The sequence below is a fragment of the Vipera berus genome (assembly GCF_964194415.1).
Source record: "Vipera berus genome assembly, chromosome: 5".
In the NCBI taxonomy this organism is placed as follows: domain Eukaryota; kingdom Metazoa; phylum Chordata; class Lepidosauria; order Squamata; family Viperidae; genus Vipera; species Vipera berus.
Window position 1 is genome coordinate 64,095,559 of NC_138207.1, and position 21,540 is coordinate 64,117,098.

The 21,540-nt window shown below is 38.0% G+C and overlaps 1 protein-coding gene across 1 annotated transcript in view; it reads right to left on the minus strand.

Moving 5' to 3' along the window:
* Positions 1 to 21,540, minus strand: part of ADAM12 (ADAM metallopeptidase domain 12) — a 308,768-nt gene that overhangs the window by 34,507 nt on the left and 252,721 nt on the right. The window contains exons 12-14 of the mRNA XM_081329681.1: positions 20,542 to 20,719; positions 11,656 to 11,745; positions 10,869 to 11,064 (exon numbers count right to left, since the gene is read on the minus strand). Of these exons, the coding sequence (XP_081185807.1) occupies positions 10,869 to 11,064; positions 11,656 to 11,745; positions 20,542 to 20,719 (464 nt within the window). The remainder of the gene's footprint in view (positions 1 to 10,868; positions 11,065 to 11,655; positions 11,746 to 20,541; positions 20,720 to 21,540) is intronic.

Below are 21,540 nucleotides of genomic sequence, written 5' to 3' on the forward strand. Positions count from 1 at the left end.
CTGGCCAATTCTTTTCATTCAGGCATGAAAACTGTACCTACTGGAACACTGAGTCATATAACTGCAATCTTTCTTTTTCTCTCTGTCTCACATTCTCGGCAATGGTTAAAAGAAGCCCATTAAATCTGTCTACTTCAGTATTCTGTTCCCAAAAAACATATATCTAAATGTTTTTTGATGTCACAGAGCATGAAAGAATCATCTTGTGGTTTATCTCAACAGCTGAAACCTACAAATATATGGTATCTTTATAGGATAGAAAGAATAATGGTGGTGGGAAAGTCTCTTATCTTGTACAGATGTATCTGATTTATTTATGTGAACATTAATATCTTGTCTTTCTAGTGGTTATGCAACAAATGGCTTCCATATACAAGTATAAATTTATTACTGAGACAAGAAATTGAGAGGATTTAACTCTCAATGAGGAGAAAGAAAAGAAGCAAGCTTTTGTTTTAGCTAAAGTTGGAAATTTTAGTTGACCAGTTATAAAAAGATCTAGTAATTTACCCCAAATATAGAAGCTAACAACCACTTTGAGGTCAACTCCCCTCCTGGTTCCTACTTGGTCACAGGCATGTTGCTCTTTGAGCAATTAATGTGAAAATAGTTCTCCACTGCCTTTTCCTGGTTTGCTGTTTGACTTCTCAGCCTAGTCTATATCTCTCAACTTCCCCTTGTCCTCCAGTCCAAAACTTTCCACAATCGGGATGAAGAATCAGTTATAAAATAAAGGTCTAATTTTTAATATTCCATTTTCTGAGACTCCTGAGAGGACAGAACCTGGACTTTATACGTATTTCCATCTCTAGGTTTTCAGAATACTGCCCCATATTTCTTGCTGGTATTTTCTTCAAAATAATGTACCCAAATCAGGATTTGGGAAGCATTCAAGAAGGTCAAGTGACTTTTAGAATATTCAGACCCCTAGAGGATTATCACTCAAGCCCCAAGAATTGCCCTCAATTGGGACCCCAGAAGCATATATTTACATTCTCTGTCATGATGCCAGACCGATTCCTCCTGAAATCTAGGTGGCTCCCATCTGGAAGCTATTCCAGAGGGATTTGAAGACCTGATTCTTCTCTCATGCTTTGAGCTAGAGTGCTAGGAGCCCATTGCTGGGTGTATATGTTTGTTGTTGTTTATAAGATCTGTATTTTGCTACTATTAGATGCATTTTTGTTTAAAATATGTTTGTTTTGTTTTGTTTTGTTTTATGCTATGAGCCACTGAGTGCCAATTGGAGCAAAGTGGTATTGAGGTCAAATAAAACAAATCAATAAATTATATTCCTGTGTTGCTTAATTCTTTCACTGTCAATCTCAATAGAGGTTTATAATAGCTGAAAGGCCTTCTTCCCATTCTTCAACCACTTGGCATTAGCATATTTTAGGGTATTACTTTTATAGAAAATACGTCTGGTAAAGGAAAACAGGAAGATTCTTTGCGTTTGGAGTAAAGATTGGTCTTTCTCCTGGACAATCTCTATTGATATATCTCTATCTCATCTGATATCTGTTCCCTAGCTTCTTGGCTAGCCAGGAGTCACCAGTGCTTGCCCAGGCCTCCAACTAATAGGCATTTAGCAAGTAAGAATATGCAAAAAATTGTTTTGACTTGGTAGTCATTGCTAGTGCACTGGTGAAAAAAAACACCCTGGTTTTGTGTATGTGTAAACACACACACACACACACACACATACACTGGTACTCCCCTTACAACAGTTCATTTAGGCACTGAAAAAAGTGTCTTACGACCATTTTTCAAACTTACGACCACTCCGGCATCCCCATGGTCACGTGATCAAAATTCAGATGCTTGGCAACTGACTCATATTTATGACGGTTGCAGTGTCCCAGGTCATGTGATTACTTTTTGTGACCTTCTGACAAACCAAGTCAGTGGGGAAGCCAGATTCATTTAAGAACCATGTTACTAACTTAACAAATGCAGCGATTCACTTAAAACTGTGGCCCTTAACAAATTTCTATTAGACGATAATTTTGGGCTCAGTTATCATCTACACACACACACACACACACACACACACACACACACACACACACACAGACATATACAGATACAAATATAAATATACATATATAAATGTAAAATATGTGACCATTTGTTGTGTATCACCCAGAGTCACCTTCAGTGAGATAGGTGGCTATATAAATTTGATCAATCAATCATTTGGTATCTAGTAACATTTATAATGTCATTCTTTTTTGTATGGGCCTTCTAAAACTGCCTAAACTAAGTTTATAAGCTTTCATGGGAAAGAGTCTTACCGATGTAAAAGATTTTTGGGATGGGATGGGATATCAAAATAACAAATACAAACAAATAATAGGTTTCTTTTTACAGAAGAGAGAACTTGGCTTGTAAACAAGTCTTCCCACCATCCCTTTCAAATGGCTTTTAGGTTTCAGTAACACAATAATTTGTTACTAGCTTTGTGTCCCTGCAACCCATATGCCAAATCTCTTTATAATGCCACAATGTTATTATTGTTCAACTTGATTCACATAAAAGTAAAAAGAATTGATGATCCCTGTACAGCCTTTCCCAGCTTGGCAACATCCAGATGTGAATGAACTATAATTCTCAGTAGCCAGAATGCCATTTCTGATTAACATATTGGAGAGTGTCAAGTTAGGGAAAGCTGAAACAGTAGTTTAAAAGAAAAGCACAAACTAAGAAACCTTCAGAAAGATACTTGAGGAAAGCAGCTGTGATGTGTTTCTTGAGGAATCCCATTTATCATAATTCTACCAGATAAACTGAAGCAGAAAGCCTTGTCTCTCTCTATTTTGCTACTTAAAGAGGCAAAGTGAAAATGATTTGTGAAAGATTTCTAGCAGATTTTAAACTTGCTAAAACAGAATGAATGCTTATCTTACTTCCTATAAGCCATCAGAACTTGACACTCCAATTGTTAAGGTTTGTCACACTTTTTAACTGAAATCTCCTACCACCCATTCTAAGTTGGTATAGAATAACAATTTTCACAGTGGTTCACACACCGCTCTAAATTTACTTAATTATGGTTGGATAATTAAATAGACTACAATGACAAATCACTTTGGATCCTATAATATACAGTCAAATTAAACCATATTGTACTCCATATACGTATGAACCTTTGTTCTCACTCATACTTGTTCTCATATTAAATGTCCTCATTTGTCCTCATTTCCATTTTACACCAGAACACAAAGATGTTATGGATCAGTATGAATTAAGAAATATAGTGTCCTGAAACATTATTTAGTTGATATATTTTTAGAATTCTTGCTATTTTTGCTCTTTGCCACTGTATCTTACCAGTACTTCATGTGGATCTACTAATGTGTGCATATCTATGTATACATATATATTTGTGCATGTGTATTTATATAGTCTGAGTGAATAAATAGCACCAATTTTTGTTGTTTGACATTTCTTTCATGAACATATCCAGAAAAGCTTCAGTTTTGACTTATCTATCCATACAACTTTCCTCCAGAAGTCTGGGCTATCCAGGCCCTTTTGAGCAACTTTGGTATAAACATCAGGGAGCCACGACTTTTACTTTGCTACTTTCCCGATAAAGTGATCTGATAAGAAGCTTCAAATACCCTTTAAAACTGTCTCTGCCTCCTTAGTACCTGAAGAGACTCTGTACCCTACTCCAAGGACCTATGCAAGGGTCCTTTTTGTAGAATTCAGCTCGGCCTTCAGTACCATCATTCCAGATATTCTTCTCACTAAACTGACTAAGCTACCATGTTTTCCCCAAAATAAGTCCGAGTCTTATATTAATTTTTGCTCCAAAAGATGCATTAGGGCTTATTTTCCAGTTAGGTCTTATTTTCAGGGAAATACAGTACTAAATGTGTCCATCTGGCTGATGATCTTAACTGGGGCTTATTTTGGGGGTGGGGCTTATATTACAAGTGTCCTGAAAAATCATGGTAGGGCTTATTTTCCGGTTGGGTCTTATTTTCAGGGAAACATAGTAGCTGTGCGTGACCACACTTGTAAGTGGATCATAAGTTTGCTAATAGATAGGAAGCAGCAGGTGAAGCTAGGCAAAATCATATCAGATACCTGTACAATTAGCATTACACACACCCCCAGGGCTGTGTGCTCTCTCTATTACTCTTTTCTCTATATACCAACGACTTCATCTCAAAGGATCCCTCTGTTAAAGTATTGAAGTTTCCAAATGATACAACAGTGATTGGTCTCATTTGAGATGAAGATGAATCTGCATACAGATGGGAAGTTGTACAACTGGCCCTGTGGTGCAGCCAGAACAATCTTGAACTGAATACACTCAAAACTGTAGAGAGACTAGATTTTAGGAGAAGCCCTCATATTCTACCATCTCTTACAGTACTAGACCACACAGTATCAACAGTAGAGACCTTCAAGTTTCTAAGTTCTATAATATCTCAGGACTTAAAACAGATACCTAACATCAAAAACGTCAACAAAAAAGCACAACAAAGAATGTTCTGCATCAACTCTGAAAGCTCAGACTACTCAAGGAGCTGCTGATACAGTTTTACAAAGGAATTATTGAGTCTGTCATTTGCACGTCTATAACTGTCTGTTTGGCACAGCAACCAAACAAGACAACACAGACACAGTTAGGACTGCAGAAAAAATAATTGCAACCAGCCTGCCTTCCACTGAGGACCTGTACAATGCATGAGCCAGAAAGAGGGCTGTGAAAATATCTACAGACCCCTCACATCCTGGACATAAACTGTTTCAATTTCTTCCCTCAAGATGATGCTATAGGGCCTTGCACACCAAAACAGCCAGACACATAGTTTTTCCGCCAAGCTATCACTGTTAAACAACTAATTCCCACAACAGTCTATGCCAAACCAGTCTATGTCAAACCACCTAGTAGGGCTGTATTACTTATTATCCTTCTCATCTGTCCTATTACCTATTTCCTTAGATTTTTATGACTATAACTTGTATCTCATGATTTATGATGATTGTATTTTATGATTAAAGGTAAAGGTAAAGGTTCCCCCGCACATGCGTGCTAGTCATTTCCAACTCTAGGGGCCGGTGCTCAACTCCGTTTCAAAGCCAAAGAGCCAGCGCTTGTCTGAGGACGTCTCCGTGGTCACGTGGCCGGCATGACTAGATGCCAAAGGCGCACAGAACGCTGTTACCTTCCCACCATAGTGGTCCCTATTTTTCTACTTCCATTTTTACGTGCTTTCGAACTGCTAGGTTGGCAGAAGCTGGGACGAGTAACAGGCACTTACTCTGCTATGCGGCACTCGGGATTCGACCCACCAAACTGCCGACCATCTGATCGACAAGCTCAGCGTCCTAACCCACTGAGCCACCGCGTCCCTTATTTTATGATTATAATCAGTGCTTTTTTTGTAAAAGAAAAAGGTGCCAGAACTCACACATGTCATACAACCTGCCTTGCCTACCCTACAAGGTTCCATCCCAAAAAGGTGCCAGAACTCCGTTCTGAGCGTTCAATGACAAAAAAAGCCCTGATTATCATTATGATTATCACTTGTTGCTTGTATGTACACTGTGAGCTTATGCACTGGTGACAAATTCCTTGTGTGTGTCCAATCACATTTGGCCAATAAAGAATTCTATTCTATTCTAAACTAAAAGAGATGAGAAAGGAAGACTGGTATACAGTACATGACTGATGAAGTAATTATACAGCCAAGTATCCCTTAATTTGGATGACTACATAGGAGAACTTAGAAGGGAACTGTATACCACCCAAGAAATTATGATGGGACCCATGTTTTGAAGATACCCATAAAAGCCTTAAGATATGTCTTAGAGCTGAGGACAAAATCATTAAGGCCACCATGTAAGTCTTGAATAATCTTACTCTCATATCTCTGCTTGCCAGAGGACATCCAGAAAGTAATAGCAACAGAATGAAAACTGGGAGATCAGCAAGAAAACTTGCCAATATTTCTTGGTGTAATGTCTAAAGGAGTAATTCTTCCATCCTAAGTGGTCCTCATGGGAAGACCCAGTATGGACTTTTTTATTTACCCTACCAATAATTTCCTCTAGCTCCCTTAACAATTGAAGCCAGTGAACCAATTTATAAGAAAGGGGAAAATCGTATCTCTGATTTTTTTTGTCTAATATATTAAACATAGTTTGTAAACTCTGTACTTGACATTTTGATTGGAAATCAATTGATGGACTGGATCAGTTTAAGGTATTGGCTGAGAAACTAGCTGGGTTCAACTGGGGCAATCAACCATCAATTACTACTGTATATAGCACTGTATCAACTACTGTAACAGAAAAGTATTCTAACCACTATCACTATAAGTCTCATGGATTTAAAGACAGCATTTAATTCAGAACCTCTTCCAATGCCCAGCTTTTGTTTCAATGAACTCAGATAATTCACAAATATTTTATTGCGCTGGCTATTCTTTGGGATCTGGCACTCAATTTCCTTATTATCCATATTTTTTTACAAGCCTGATGAATCAACTACTCTTTTTTTTTTAATTTGCTGACCAGTTCTTGGTTATCTTCAAAAGGGCATAGAGCTAATGTGCTCTTTGGAAGCCTTTGCTTAATACAAGTATATTTACCCATATGCATTCTGCACATTCCAGAATCATCTGCTCAGTTTAAGCTCAGTCTGAGGGTTTTTTTAAACTCTTTTTACCCTCCATTATCATCTTGATCTTTTGTAACTGAACAATTACTTTTCATGAAAAGGGGAGTCAAGGCTTATGAGATTTATATTAGCCAGAGCTAGCCTAAATTGTCACCATTATTTAAAGGCATACTCAATTATTGAATCTAGCCATCTTTTTAATTAAACTGATTGCCCTACAAAGGTTGGTTACTTTTTCATACTTGCAACTGCATGTTAGATAAGCATTCGGCTGTGGCAGACGCTGCTGAGAGTCATGGTGAAGGGACTTTCTTCTCCTGGCTTGCCACACACTATGTGTCTTCAGGGTCTGCTCCAGCCATAGCACAGTAGTTGTCACCAGTTTGGCCAGTGTGCAGCCAATGCCCAGTTAAGCCATCTCCACACTAGCTAGGCTAAATGCTCCCTTCTGTATGAAGCAGGAACTGAGAAGCTTGGTGGGCTGGGGCTGCTGCTGTTGCTATTCCTTTCCCCATCCCAATTGCTCTCTGCTTTGCCTGGAGAATGAGAAATAGGGGAGAATGGGGAATTATTAGAGAATCCCAAGTGCCACGTAACAGAGTGAGCGCCTGTTACTCGTCCCAGCTTCTGCCAACCTAGCAGTTCGAAAGCACGTAAAAATGCAACTAGAAAAATAGGGACCACTACAGTGGGAAGGTAACAGCGTTCCGTGCGCCTTTGGCGTCTAGTCATGCTGGTCACATGACCACGGATACATCCTCAGACAAGCACTGGCTCTTTGGCTTTGAAATGGAGATGAGCACCGGCCCCTAGAGTCAGAAACGACTAGCACGCATGTGCGGGGGAACCTTTACCTTTACCTTTTATAAACATAACACTCTCAATATAAAACCATATATTCTATTTTAATAAAAACAGTAAAGGTAGGATAAAAATAAATAAATACATAAATAAATAGGCATGTATATATAGAGGATCCATTTGACATGGCACATTTAGTTCTTCAACAGCTTTTGTCACTAAAAATTCTTGAATAGTTATGGGTTACAGTGGCAGGTTCTCTTATGGCTAGATAACTGATTAAAAGGCGGAAAAGGGAGGATAGGAATAAATGGGCATCTAGATACTAGTTGTAGGAAGACTCTTGTGATGATAGATATGTTTGTTTTCCTGTTTCAGAACAATTGGGCTAAAAACCAAAGGTGTTGTGATTCAGGGTCAGCCTGTGGGTTCGGCAGTTGGGTCGGACGACTCAGAGGAGGAGGAGGGGGGTGTTGAAGAGCTTGCTGAGGGGATTGGACAGCTTGATGAGAGCCCCCAGCAAGGCCCCTCTCATCTGGTCACGATGCAGACCCAGCTGTGTGAGCCTGACAGCATGGATGAAGATGACCCACAGCTGGCCCTGTTCAAGGATGCCCGACGCAGGAGGCAGTCAGTCAGGAGTAAACAGAGGAAGGCAATGGGGCACCTCGGAAGGAGGCACAGAGAGGCCACGCCCTGAACTGTATTTAAGGGGAATGTGTGGGAGGGCTGGTTTGCTGAAGGCAACCGCTTGGATTGTTCCTGCTTCTTAGCTTGTGTTTTATGGTTGGTGTCTTGTCTTACTCTGTTTTATGTGAATAAATTTGGCAGGCGTAATTCCAGCCTCTTGCCGTTTCTAAAGGGGTTGTCCCTGCCTTTTCTGCAGGGCCGGTAGCAGGCTGGTACAGAACAGTAGGACTGTTCTTTAGGCATGGCAGAACACATGCCTTCTGGAATTTCATAAAAGCTTCCCTATTCTTTATAAAAGTACTATAGGGTACTTTGGGTGTTAATTTCAAAAAAGGCAAAAAACCGAAACAAAACCCAGAATATATAGGCAGAGATATATAGCCAAATGAATGGTTAAAGAATCCGGTGTGTGTTTGTGGGATTTTGTGTGTGTTTGTCTTATATTTTATCCTGACAACTGATTCTCATAGTAAACAACATACCGTACATTTCTATCTGTGACTGTCATATCACAATATTGACGATAGTATTTAGTCATCATCATAACTATTCCCATTAAAACAAGTACAGGACCCTCATTCGATTTCATGAATTTAAAGTAAGGATTCATTTCTCTGCAGGCTTAGAAAGTCCCCGTTTGTTAAAGGTTGAGGCTTCTTTTCTCTCGGAAAAATCAATATTTCTCTCACTTAGATATCTGCATATCTAAGCACCTCCTGGAAATGCCAATAAAAGGAGTAGATAATATCCAAATGCATTCTACTCTACATAACCATCAGTCATATTACTATAAATAGGTCACAGTTATGGCAATGCAACTTTATAGGAATGAAGGGTTAAAAAGTTTCATTTTAATTTAAAGGCAGAGATTGCAGAAGAAAAAGAATAGGACTTTTCTTATGTAACACAGATTTGTCCTGAATTCAGTTTGTGAAATATTTCTTTAACATGAGATTCTTTATAGCATATAAAACATTCTTTCTACTATAATGTTTTATTGAAATAAATTACAATGTTAATGTTATTGTTTTTTTTAAATAGATATAATGTTATGGTATACAACAATATGAAACATTTTTAAATCATGAGAACAACTGTAAATCTTAGTAGAAATTTTTGAGCATAATGGAAAATTTGAAATTACTGTATATCTTCAATTGGATGCAAAAAGATTTTTCAGATAACTTCTTAACAATCTGCTGCACGGAAACTTTATTCACAAGTTAATTTTTCTACTTTCTCTACTTGCTCTTCAACTCCAAATTTCTGCAGCACCCTCATTTGAGCCTCACCTGTTCCCTAATAAAAATACAATACAATAAAGCTACAGTTATTCTGCGCATCATCACCATCATCATTAGCAACACCAGCAACTGGTAAAAAATGCATTTTAGTGAATACTATAGGAATTGAAGTTAAATTATACAGTGAAATTGACTGAAAAGAACAAACTACTTAGTTCTTGAAGTCTTTCTTCTGACCTTCTCTCAGAAGGATTCTTGAAATCCAAGTAACCTTATACTATTTAAATTAAATTTCTTACTTCATCACCTAATTGCCTTTTTAGGACCTCGCTACTCGCAGTCATCATTTTGCATTCTAATTTCCCCATTTGGCAGTATTCTGTTGTCAAAAGCACTGACTGCAGAAAAAAGTAACATACTGTAGCAAATGACTGAAATGTTGGAAAAGGGATGGTGCAGAACTACAACAGCAAAAAGATTGGAGTGGATGGATATGCAGTTTTCTAATGCACTTCCTCTGTTCTTGATTTAGATTACTTTATCAGTGAAAGCCAGATAATGGTTGAGGTTGGTTCCCAGTCTGATGAAAATACATTTGGTGGCACCATTTCATCCTAATTCACCTTCAGCTATGATTTATGTTTTCAGAGTTAATGCTGTGCACTTACAGAGTGGCTGTCATCCCAGAAATCTCTAAGTGCTTAAGCTAACATAATAGTAATTACTTCTAAGAGGAAGTAGGAAAGTATTTGCATTTTACAGCTAAGTAACTTTCAGCAAAGCAAGTCAACCTTTATTCAGGAAAGGATGCAGCTGTTCTCAGGTGATACAAATAAGGACAATGATGGTAACTGGGAATCTCCATGTAATGTTTAACTAACTGCACAGGTCTGAAGTGAGACCTATGGCCATGACCCAGCCAAAAAAACAAAAACAAAAAAACCCCTGGCTCATTTTGGCAGAACACATGCTGACATATACAGAGCTATAACTGATACTTCTGGAAGACTGAGACGACTTCTGAAAGATCACTTTTAGCCTTCTCCAGGCTAGAGCCTGTCATTCAATATGTTGGAACCACAGCTCCATGCTGGTTGGAAGCTTATGTACCCAAAACATCTGGGAGCAAGAGATAGTCAGAGAATGGTGTGGTAACAATCATTTAAGCTTAATAGGTTGATAGAGCTTCTATGTACACTAAGGCAAGAAGGTTAATTGAATTAGAAAATGCCATTCTTTGCATATTTTAATAGTATTCTTCAGTCATACCCTTTACCAACTTACTTGCATCAACAGGGATGCATCGCTGACTATCAGCTTGAGGAAAGGATTGGCATGTGGTTTTGAAATGCAGCAGGAAAGATTTGTTCTGCGGTCATGAATTCTGAGAGGTAAGAAATCATTACATGCCTCCTCCAAAGGCCAGTGCTAATTTGTTTGTGTGAATAAATATCTAGAGGAAAAAAAATTAAAGTTCAAGTATTCAAGCTCACCTGGTCCCCAGAGGGTGATGCACTGCTGTTCATGAGTCTGGCACATCCCGTTATAGCAGTACCCGTCTACCCCATAGCAAGAGTGCCCATCATGCAAGTAAACGTTGGCTGGGCAATGAGGATTGCTTCCAGTACAGAATTCAGGAAGATCACAGGAATTACTGGTACCCCTGCATAAAATCCCTGCTGGCCTCAGCTTTTTTTGGGGAAAAAAAAGGGGTTCAGTTTCAAAGAATAAAATGTATTATATTGTGGCTTTTATGCTATGGCTAAAGTTGTCTTTCTCTCTTCCTAAGATTCTGTACCAGGCATCTATTAAACACAGCATGAGAGGTGGAAGAGTGCTTTATATGCCTCTCATTGATATACTGCAGAATTGTTTATGGCTTACTTTCAAAGGCCTGCCTTCATTCCTCATTAAAATGCAAGTACAGGGCTTTGATGTTCTGCATCAGACAGAAATACACACCTTAAACCTGAAAGAACTCTGCCCTGGTAGGCATACACATATAGGGCTCCATCTATTAATACTAGCAGCAAAGGATATGAAAAAATACACACTGTGTTATAGGAGAAGATATGCTGGCTTCTTTCTTTAAAAAATAGTCTTCCCCCAAATTTTCATCATTACAAGACAGGAACACAAAGAATTCTATTGAAAACACACCTATGCCCCAGCCTTAAATATCTGAACCAACACAAACACCCCAGCCTTGAATAACTGTACCATCAAAAACATTACTATGAATTCCTGCCCATCCCAAATGAAGAATGATCAAACATTCACCTTGCAATCTTCACAGCAAAGTCCGTGTGCACACATTGCTCCTGGCCTTAAAGTACAGGTTGTAGCATTACAGCATTGGTTCGTACATTCCTAAATGGGGGGGAAAAAAACCCAATCATAGTATAGTGTTGCATCTCACAATGAAGTTTGTAACAAATACAGTCTCAGTGTGCAGGATGACTTGATACTAAGGACAGAATTAAATAAAATTCAGGCTAAGTACTGGATTAATTTGTCAAGTCCATAGATTTCAGGATTGTCCTTGCCTCATCTTACTTTTTCTTTTCTTAAATGTGCTATTGGTGATATCCTACCAAGAGATCCTATTCCTAAGAGTCAACATGGCATAGTAGCTAGGATGGTACAGAAGAGACCAAGGTGTAAGTCCATCTTTAGCCATGGTTAACTTTGTGCTAACTTTGGACTTTCTCTCTCAGCTCTAGACCTCACAATGGATCAAGTGCTACATACATGCCCTTGAGTTTCTATATGACAGTCAATTCTTCATCCAGCAATAAAAAACATTCCTAACGTATCTTTATTTTAGTTTTTAAGAAATAATAGCATGAACAAACATTGGAAATGCTTGATGGTGTTGGTGGTATCCCATTATGGTGGGAATTTCACTGCATCACTAATTTTATGAACCAGCACATGTTATTGAGACTATCCAAGCAGTTCCCACTATTTCTGCAACAATAACTCTTGTTTGGCAAGGGGTCACAATCATATAAAGGGCAAAGAACCAATAAAAACCAATAAACGGAGAAGTTATTTCTATACCAATCCCACTATATTATGAACAGATTGCAATACTAGCAATAGTAGCAATACTTGCAATACTATTCTTTCATAAGAGCCATTTAAAAGTACGAACCAAAGCAATATTTCTGCCAGCCTTCCCTATAAAGCCATTAATAACTAAAGTTTATAAGGCTGAGATTATTCAAGCTAATAAAAACTCTTGTTCTTTGTTTACTGGCAACTGATCTTCTAACTTTATTTCCTGTAATTCTTTTAATATTTTAAAAAAATATTGTTGTTGTTAGCTGCGAAGTCGTGTCCGACCCATCGCGACCCTATGGACAACATTCCTCCAGGCCTTCCTGTCCTCTACCATCTTCTGGAGTCCATTTAAGCTCACACCTACTGCTTCAGTGACTCCATCCAGCCACCTCATTCTCTGTCGTCCCCTTCTTCTATTGCCCTCGATATTTCCCAGCATTAGGCTCTTCTCCAGTGAGTCCTTTCTTCTCATTAGGTGGCCAAAGTATTTGAGTTTTAGCTTCGGGATCTGGCCTTCTAAAGGGCAGTCAGGATTGATCTCCTCTAGGACTGACCGGTTTGATCGCCTTGCAGTCCAAGGGACTTGCAGGAGTCTTCTCCAGCACCATAGTTCAAAGGCCTCAATTCTTTGGCGCTCAGCCTTTCTTATGGTCCAACTTTCACTGCCATACATTGCAACTGGGAAGACCATAGCCTTGACTATACGCACTTTTGTTGACAGGGTGATGTCTCTGCTTTTTAGTGTGCTGTCTAGATTTGCCATGGCTTTCCTCCCCAGGAGCGAGCGTCTTTTAATTTCTTGGCTACAGTCCCCATCTGCAGTGATCTTGGAGCCCAGGAAAATAAAAATAAAATAAAAAAAAATAAAATAAAATAAATAAAAAATAAAATAAAATAAATAAAAAATAAAATAAAATAAATAAAAAATAAAATAAAATAAAATAAAAATATTATGGAGCTATTTTTTTTAAAAAAGGAGTTAAGGATATTATATTAATTTATACTTTCTTTGAACTAGTTCTGGGCCTATTTGGATCACTTCAAGTGTATGTATGTATGTATGTATGTATTGTATCCCACTTCATATTAAAAATTAAACTTCAAGTAATTTAAGCTACAACGAGTAGTATCTCCCTAAGTTTTTTTCTCTCACTGAGAACCAGATCTTCTATTCTAGAACTTTATCACTATTTTTGCTCTCCCTGAATTGCTTTCCGTTTATTTTGTATTGATCAGAACTGGCATAGTTCTCTAGACTGAGCAGAGTCATATTATTGGTTCAAGTGTCTTGGAAATGATACAGTTGATAATGCAATTTGAAAGGACATTAACCTTTCTTGCATGGTAACATATTGTTAGCTTAGTAATCTGTTCTAACCTTTGTTTTCACCTTAGAAATACTACTTACTTCGATAAGGTCTTCTCATTTTCATTTTGTTGTACGTGTATAATATAATGCCATCTGTTGAAATGGGTTGTAGAGTTTTCTATAATAATAGTAGCTATTCATTTCCAAAGCTTTTACAATCCAAAATAATCTTTCCCATGTACTGCCCTTCCTATTTCTTCTTTATTTATTTGGTATGGTTTTTCACTTTCACAGTTCAAGTACCTCAAAAGTCACAGGGAATGGTAATTGGTTTAGTTAGATTAAGGATTGTAGGATCACCTTTTCCCCTTCCATTGAGATTTCAAAAAAAGTATAGCAAATTCCTTCTGTTCTTCCCAGTTTCTGCAGTAGGTAATATAATCTGAAACAGCTTCTATAATTCCATGAAAAACTACAATTTGGGTGGCATCTTGGATTCAAAATTATCACATATAAATGTCTATGAAGGGGGAGGGTATAAGTACACACTCTCTTCTGAATCCCAGATGCCACCCAAATTGAGAAGTGGAGACAGCTATAATATGCCATTTACTTTTAGTTTTCTTATCACGAGGACATTTGTCTATAAATCTCATTCATGACTATAAGTGCCATCTATCCCATTGGAAGGCTGAAGAAGGTAGCCAAACAATCTCTTTGCTAACAGTCAGGTAGTTAGCCACCAGTGATGTACAGGTTGGGTTCAACACACTGAATTGTTGTGTTCAAAAATTGTTGTGTTCAAAAATCACATTTTACCCAAACAAATCATATTACGCTTCAAAATAATGGTTTCGATAACAGAACATAGTATGTAATGATTAATTTTTACAACACACCTAACAGAAATTACCCAAATCCATTTTAGTCGAATCTAATCCGTGGTGTGGTGTGGCTATGCAAGGCTTTGTATCAAAAAGGGGGGGAAAGTGCTTTGGTATTTGAAGGGTTCTCATGGAGCATCAAGTTAGCAAAAGGTTAGTGAAGGGCATTTTAAACTATAAATGTTTGCCAGTTAATAAATTAATCAAGAGTTAATTAAAAAGAAACATAAATGATGGGTGTGGATATAGTAATTGACTTGAGAATGAATATACCACTGATATGATATTACTTCAAAAGAATAGTTATGTTTACCTGAAGATCTGGCCTCAGCTGTACATTCTGTCTACTGTAGATATATAGTTTTAAATCTTAGGTCTGAATCTAATAAAAGATTGGTTGCAAATATAATCTGTGCTATTGTCTAACAAATACATTAACGATCCAGGGAGCACAATTTAATTGTGGTACTTCTCCCTACACATAAGATCATAAATATTTTGTTGCTGTAGTTTGAACCAATAAGAACTCTCAGAAAAAAATGGATTTGTTTCCAAGGTTGAAGTCAGAAGGAAGTGAGTTAGATTGATGATCCCTGAACATCAGGTCCCCGAGGACCTCACCAAAATAGCTATAGATAAAACTACTACTCAACTTTTAACTCCATCTGACTGAACAAATAAGAAATCTCTCATACTGAAATCATAACATAAAATAGCAACTAGGTCAGAAGGAGGAACACAAGTTATTACTTTTATTATATTTTGCAGACCTTAAGGAAAAAAAGAAGATACGGCTAACTGATCCTGTTGCAGATGCTTAAAAGAATAGGGACAGAAAATTTTCAGAGTTGGTTTGTGAAAAGTCTTTTACCTGGAATGAAGAACAAATATGCTCAACATTTTCAATCGATAGATATAGGTAAAGATTGATTATTCCAGTAGCTTTTTCAGATGGCATGTTGTTCAAATCAACACACTTGAATAAATTATGCAACTAAAGAGATAGAACTGATGCTCATAAACAGTGCTGAAAAATTGAATATTTGCTATCACTTTTAAAACTTGAAATCAAGAGGTTAACATTGACTATTTAATGGCAACAAGTAAATCTCTCTCTCTCTCTCTCTCTCTCTCTCTCTCTCTCTCTCTCTCTCTCTCTCTCTCTCTCTCTCTCTCATATAGGATATGGTGCAAAGCTCTCTGCCTGGTCATATAGCAAGATTTTTTTTCTGCTATATTGGTACCAAAAAGAGGAGTAATATCTGTTGAGCATACTGTAGGCAAAACTGCCTTAAAAAAACCCAACGAAAGCAGCAACATAAATTTTAATCTGAAATCCATATCTGCATGAACTATTGTGCACTATTTATGAAAGGAAACTGAAGAAACTTAACATCATTCAGATTTAATGCACTTTTTAATCTATGAGCAATAATTCCTTATTTAACATATACTGTAGGAACTCACAGAATTGCATCTAGGTTGTATCCAATATAACATTAGTGAAAAAATATATATGGGAGAAGCTATGTTTCATTAGTGATGATCCCACCACTGATGGTTGTCCAAGCATAAGCAGAAAGATGAATACACAAAAAAATCTAATTCATAATTAGTCGTGAAAACCTATGCAACTGCTTTTACAAATAGAATCAAATGTTCTGTTCTTTTACAGAAGGATAACAGAAATGTAGCATTTTATCTTCAAGAATACAATTTTCCCCCCAAAAATTTAAGGAGATCTTTCGTTTAAAAACTCTTGAATTCCTATAAATTTAGTCACCTCAAGGCAGGGTGCTGTGCAAAGGGGCACCCAGCTTCACATACAGAATAGTCCTAGTCATCAACAACATAGGTAAAGGTAAAGGTTTCCCTGCACATGCGTGCTAGTCGTTTCCAACTCTAGGGGCCGGTGCTCATCTCTGTTTCAAAGCCGAAGAGCTAGCGCTTGTCCGAGGACGTCTCCGTGGTCATGTGGCCGGCATGACTAGACACCAAAGGCACACGGAACGCTGTTACCTTCCCACAGTAGTGGTTCCTATTTTTCTACTTGCATTTTTACGTGCTTTTGAATTGCTAGGTTGGCAGAAGCTGGGACGAGTAACAGGCGCTCACTCTGTTATGCAGCACTTGGGATTCGACCCGCCAAACTGCCGACCTTCTGTTCAACAAGCTCAGCATCCTAACCCACTGAGCCACTGTGTCCCTCTCTATCAACAACATACACAGAATTAAACTGTGGAAGCCAGGTGAAAGCACACAGGCCTTGGCTGCTTTCAGAGTTGTAGTATTTCGGCAAATATTTAAGGGAGTTTTAAGAAAGAAAAACCAAATCTCCCAAACATGGGCATATTATGAAATATAAGCATATTGTGAGTACTTTCCATCTGTACTCTGGGTACTGCACTGTCTGTCAGTGTAGTATCAGCTTCAGTTGACATTGTCAGCTTTGGTTAAAAGTGAAGATATCTAGAAAATCTCCACTGGGCTGGACTTGCACATACTTGAGGGACTGCTTTTTCCAACCATAACTGTTTGTCTTAATCAGGCATCTCAAGAAAAACTGTTAGTAATACCCCGTCCTATACTTTCGTCTGGAGGCCCATAAATGTTGTTTTTCATTGGTAGAAGAGCTATGGAAGAGCCTCTGGTAGAGATCAAATCTCCACAACTCCCTGACATACTTACTGTAGCCTTCTGGAATCTTTTTGAAGATTGGGATATTGCACAAGGCCTATAAGAAGCGACAGAACAGGCAGAAATAATAATAATAATAATAATAATAATAATAATAATAATAATAATAATAATAATAATAATAATAATAATAATAATAATAATAATAATAATAAGTAGTAGTAGTTGGAAGGACCTTGGAGGTCTTCTAGTCCAACCCCCTGCTCAGGCAGGAAACCCTATACCAGGGGTAGCTGACTCAGGAATTCTGGGAGTTGGTCCATGAGTCATAAAAGAGCCGAGGTTGCCTACCTGTGCCCTATACCATCTCATACAAATGGCTGTCCAGTCTCTTCTTAAAAACTTCCAGTGTTGGAGCATTCACCACTTCTGGAGGTAGTGGTTCCACTGGTTAGTTGTTCTAACTGTCAGGAAGTTTCTCCTTAGTTCTAGGTTGCTTCTCTCCTTGACTAGTTTCCATCCATTGCTTTTTGTCCTGCTTTGTTTGTTTTTTCTGATTTAATTGTCATGTATACATTGGCTTTATACAGAAGTTTTTGTTTTTAAAGTGGCTCTTATTTGCTCCTAGTTATGGTAATTGCAGAGAATCTGGCTAATTGCACCAGGTATTAACCTGATCAATATATAAATTGGAATGTTTGGAGTTGAAAGGATCTAGAAATCTAACAATGACAGCATACTGAACAGATGGCTGTTCAGCCTCTACTTAAATGTACCAGCAAGAGAGAATCCATAAATGCTCAAGGAAATCCACTTCACTCAAACATTTCTTTTTATCATTAAGACGTTTCTTCCAATCCTGAGTTGAAATTAGCTTCACTGTAAATTCTACCTAGTTCCTTTCCTTTACAGAAAGGAAGCAGTTTATAAGCATTCAACAACATTTCTGCACATTTATTGATTATTCGAAGTTATAATGGCACTGAAAAAAGTGACTTATGACCATTTTTCACACTTAGAACTATTCCAACATCCCCACGGTCATGTGATAAAAATTTAGATGCTTGGGCAACTGACGGTTGCAGCATCCCGTGTGTGTGTGTGTGTGTGTGTCACGTGATCCCCTTTTTGCAACCTTCTGATAAGCAAAGTCAATGGGGAAGCCAGATTCACTTAACAACAGTGTTACTAAATTAACAGCGGCAGTGATTCATCTAACAACCGTGGCAAGAAAGGTCAAAAATGGGGCAAAATTCCCTGTCTCACTTAGCAACAGAAATTTTGAGCTCAATTGTGGTCGTAAGTCAAAATCTAGCTGTTCAAGCAGAGATTTTAAAAAATATATACTGAAGAAGTAAACCCAAGATGCATCTCTTGTCAGCTTTCCCAGGTAGACCAGACAGGAAACACAACCAGATGATCAAATTATATTTCATTGCAATGTTACAGTAATGAAATCGTGCAAGTCTAAAAGTAAAATTCGCTCGCCATCAGAGGGTCCCTTCTGAGCCTCTTTCTCCACCCATTATACAGCTGCTGGCTATGCTGTATCTTAATCGCACCATTTCCTAGGCACCATCTCTCCCCACCCCCAGGTTTATTCCCACATACTATTACATCTCCTTGGGGCAGCAGTCACTTTTAATCAGTCAGATCCACCTAAGAAGTTTGCAAGAAGAAAACTTCCCTCCTATTTCATCTGCAAGTAATTTTACCAACTCAAGATCTGTAGGTTTCTTGATCAAATTTTCAGTCCACCCCCTCATAGTGTCCCAGTTTCCAAAAAAAAACCTAAGATCCCCGGATACCTTTGTTTTTGTTTTGTTCATTTGGAAATCTTGTATTTGATCTCCACCAACAAAAGATGCCTCCTAGAATTGCTTAACAATTAATAAAATGAGTCTTGCATGCATGTTTTAGAAGAAATTTCACAGAGGACACCTCACTCTCATCAAGGATTTGAATTATATTCATGTGTAGATCCTGGGTTAAATTACTGAAATAATGCAACTTTGATTAATGTAATAGATTTGTCACAGTTTGACCTGTTTCATGACAATATTATATTTTTGCTTAAAAAGTATTAATAAGTTTAATAATTAATAAGAACAGCCTTGGTGGAGCAGTGGGCTAATGCCTCCTTAAGTAACACCAGCTGCCTGCAATTAGTGCAGGTTCGCATCCCACCAGGCTCAAGGTTGACTCAGCCTTCCATCCTTCCGAGGTAGGTAAAATGAGGACCCAGATTGTTGGGGGCAATTAAGCTGACTTTGTAATAATGCCGCTTGGGGTGTGTGTGAAAGCCCTAATAAGCAGGCATATACATAGAATGAAGGCTACTGCTAAGCTTGTAAGCCGCCCTGAGTCTTCGGAGAAGGGCGGGATATAAATGGAATTAAAATTAAAAAAAAGATGGAGAAAAGAAACAAGAAAGATCTGAGTTCTCATGAATTTGCAAGCATCAGGCAGGAGATGTCAACCTCAAGAAATGAGTGGGCTGTCAGGAAATCTTTATGACTTCAATCAATTTAGTAAACTACATAGAAAACTAAAGTAATTTCTTGCTATTTCAGTGCCTCTCAATTTATTATGTATTAGGAAAACCCCCCAAAACAAATCCATCATTTTCTGATATAGTTAGTTTTGATTATCTGAACAATTTCCCCCACTCCCTAGTATGGTGGCAATGGATGCTAAGATATAAATTAAACAAAGGGATCTTATCTGGCATGTTCTTTATGCTAACAACTCTATACTGAAGAGTCATAAATCAGTGGATTTTGGGAAAATGGTTTTGTGCAGCCATAGAAAATAAAAACAGGGTATTAGCAAAAGAGCCATCTGTTCCAAGTCTGTAACTGAATGGCCTTTGCATAATATAGCTCAGGGAACATTCTTCTGCATAATGGATCATCCATCCTTTATGTCAATGTTTCTCATTTCAATAATTTTACTATGTGTGGACTTCAACTCCCAGAATTCCCCAACCACCATGGGAATTCTGGGAGTTGAGTTCTGCATGTCTGATGTGAGTTGCTGAGGCTGAAAACACCATTTTATGTAATGTTAACTTTGTAGAATATCATGGTCTTGGATATGGCCTCTAGTTTGGGAAACACCAGCCCACAGGCATTTAGAAAGAATAGTATGACAATTTTATTTAGACATTTGAGTACTGCAATGAAAAATTTGAAGAAACTAGATGAAAATATGGTGCGATATTCCAAAATGAACTTGGTCTTCCTTTAAAACAAAGAGTGTTACTCCTACCTCAAGTTCACCACAGTCACACTCTTCTCCCTCTTCTACGTAGCCGTTCCCACATTTCGGGCCACCAAACGATTCCTTAACCTCTGGAAGGTTGAAGAGACACATCCCCACGCCTTTCTCCAAGCTGTTTTCCAAGTCTTTCTTGCTGCAGCTGCTGAACATCATGGGAAACGGATAGCTAGGGAAAAATAGGAGAAAGGCTGCTTGTTACTGTAATGGAATTTAGATGAAAGAAGACGCCTTCACACGGTGCTCTGTTAGCATGCTATTCTAAATTGTACAGCATCATAATACACTGTAATCTACAAGGCAATAAGCGTTCCCTCTATTGTGGGTTAAATGCAAGCATTTTGACAATGGCTGTTGTTAATGCTTCTTCCACAATGCCTACTTTGTGTACGTTAGTAATTATTAAAAACACACAATGCTGTCTTAAGAAAAACAGATTGCATAACATTAACCACAGAATATTTTGTATATGTTTTAGTAAAATAAACATGCTTAGGGATGACTAATCCTTGCTACTATACCTCCAGGTCCTCCATATCAAGACAGATTTTACAAAGTGGGTAGTTTGGGAGGACAGAAGAAGTAGGAAAGGGGATGCAACAGGTTAGAATCTGTAGGAAGGTGAAATTGGCATTACAGGTTGTCCCAGTTTAACCACTGGTTGCCTCACCAGTTTGAAATTACAATGGTCTTGAAAAGGATGATTTGTGGCCTATAAAACACTTCCAACCACCATAAAACATCACCACCCACCCCAATCATGTGACCACATTTCAAGTGTTGGCAACTAGCTCACAGCAGAAAATGGCAAAAAAATGGCCATTGGATATGCCAGATTCACTTAACAAAGACATGATTCACTTAACCACACGGCTCACTTAACGTGACATGCTTTACTATTATCATAAAAACAGTTGTAAAATCTAGTCAGGTTTTAATGACTGCCTGGACTTATAACCAAAATCCCAGGCCCAATTGTGGTCCTAAATT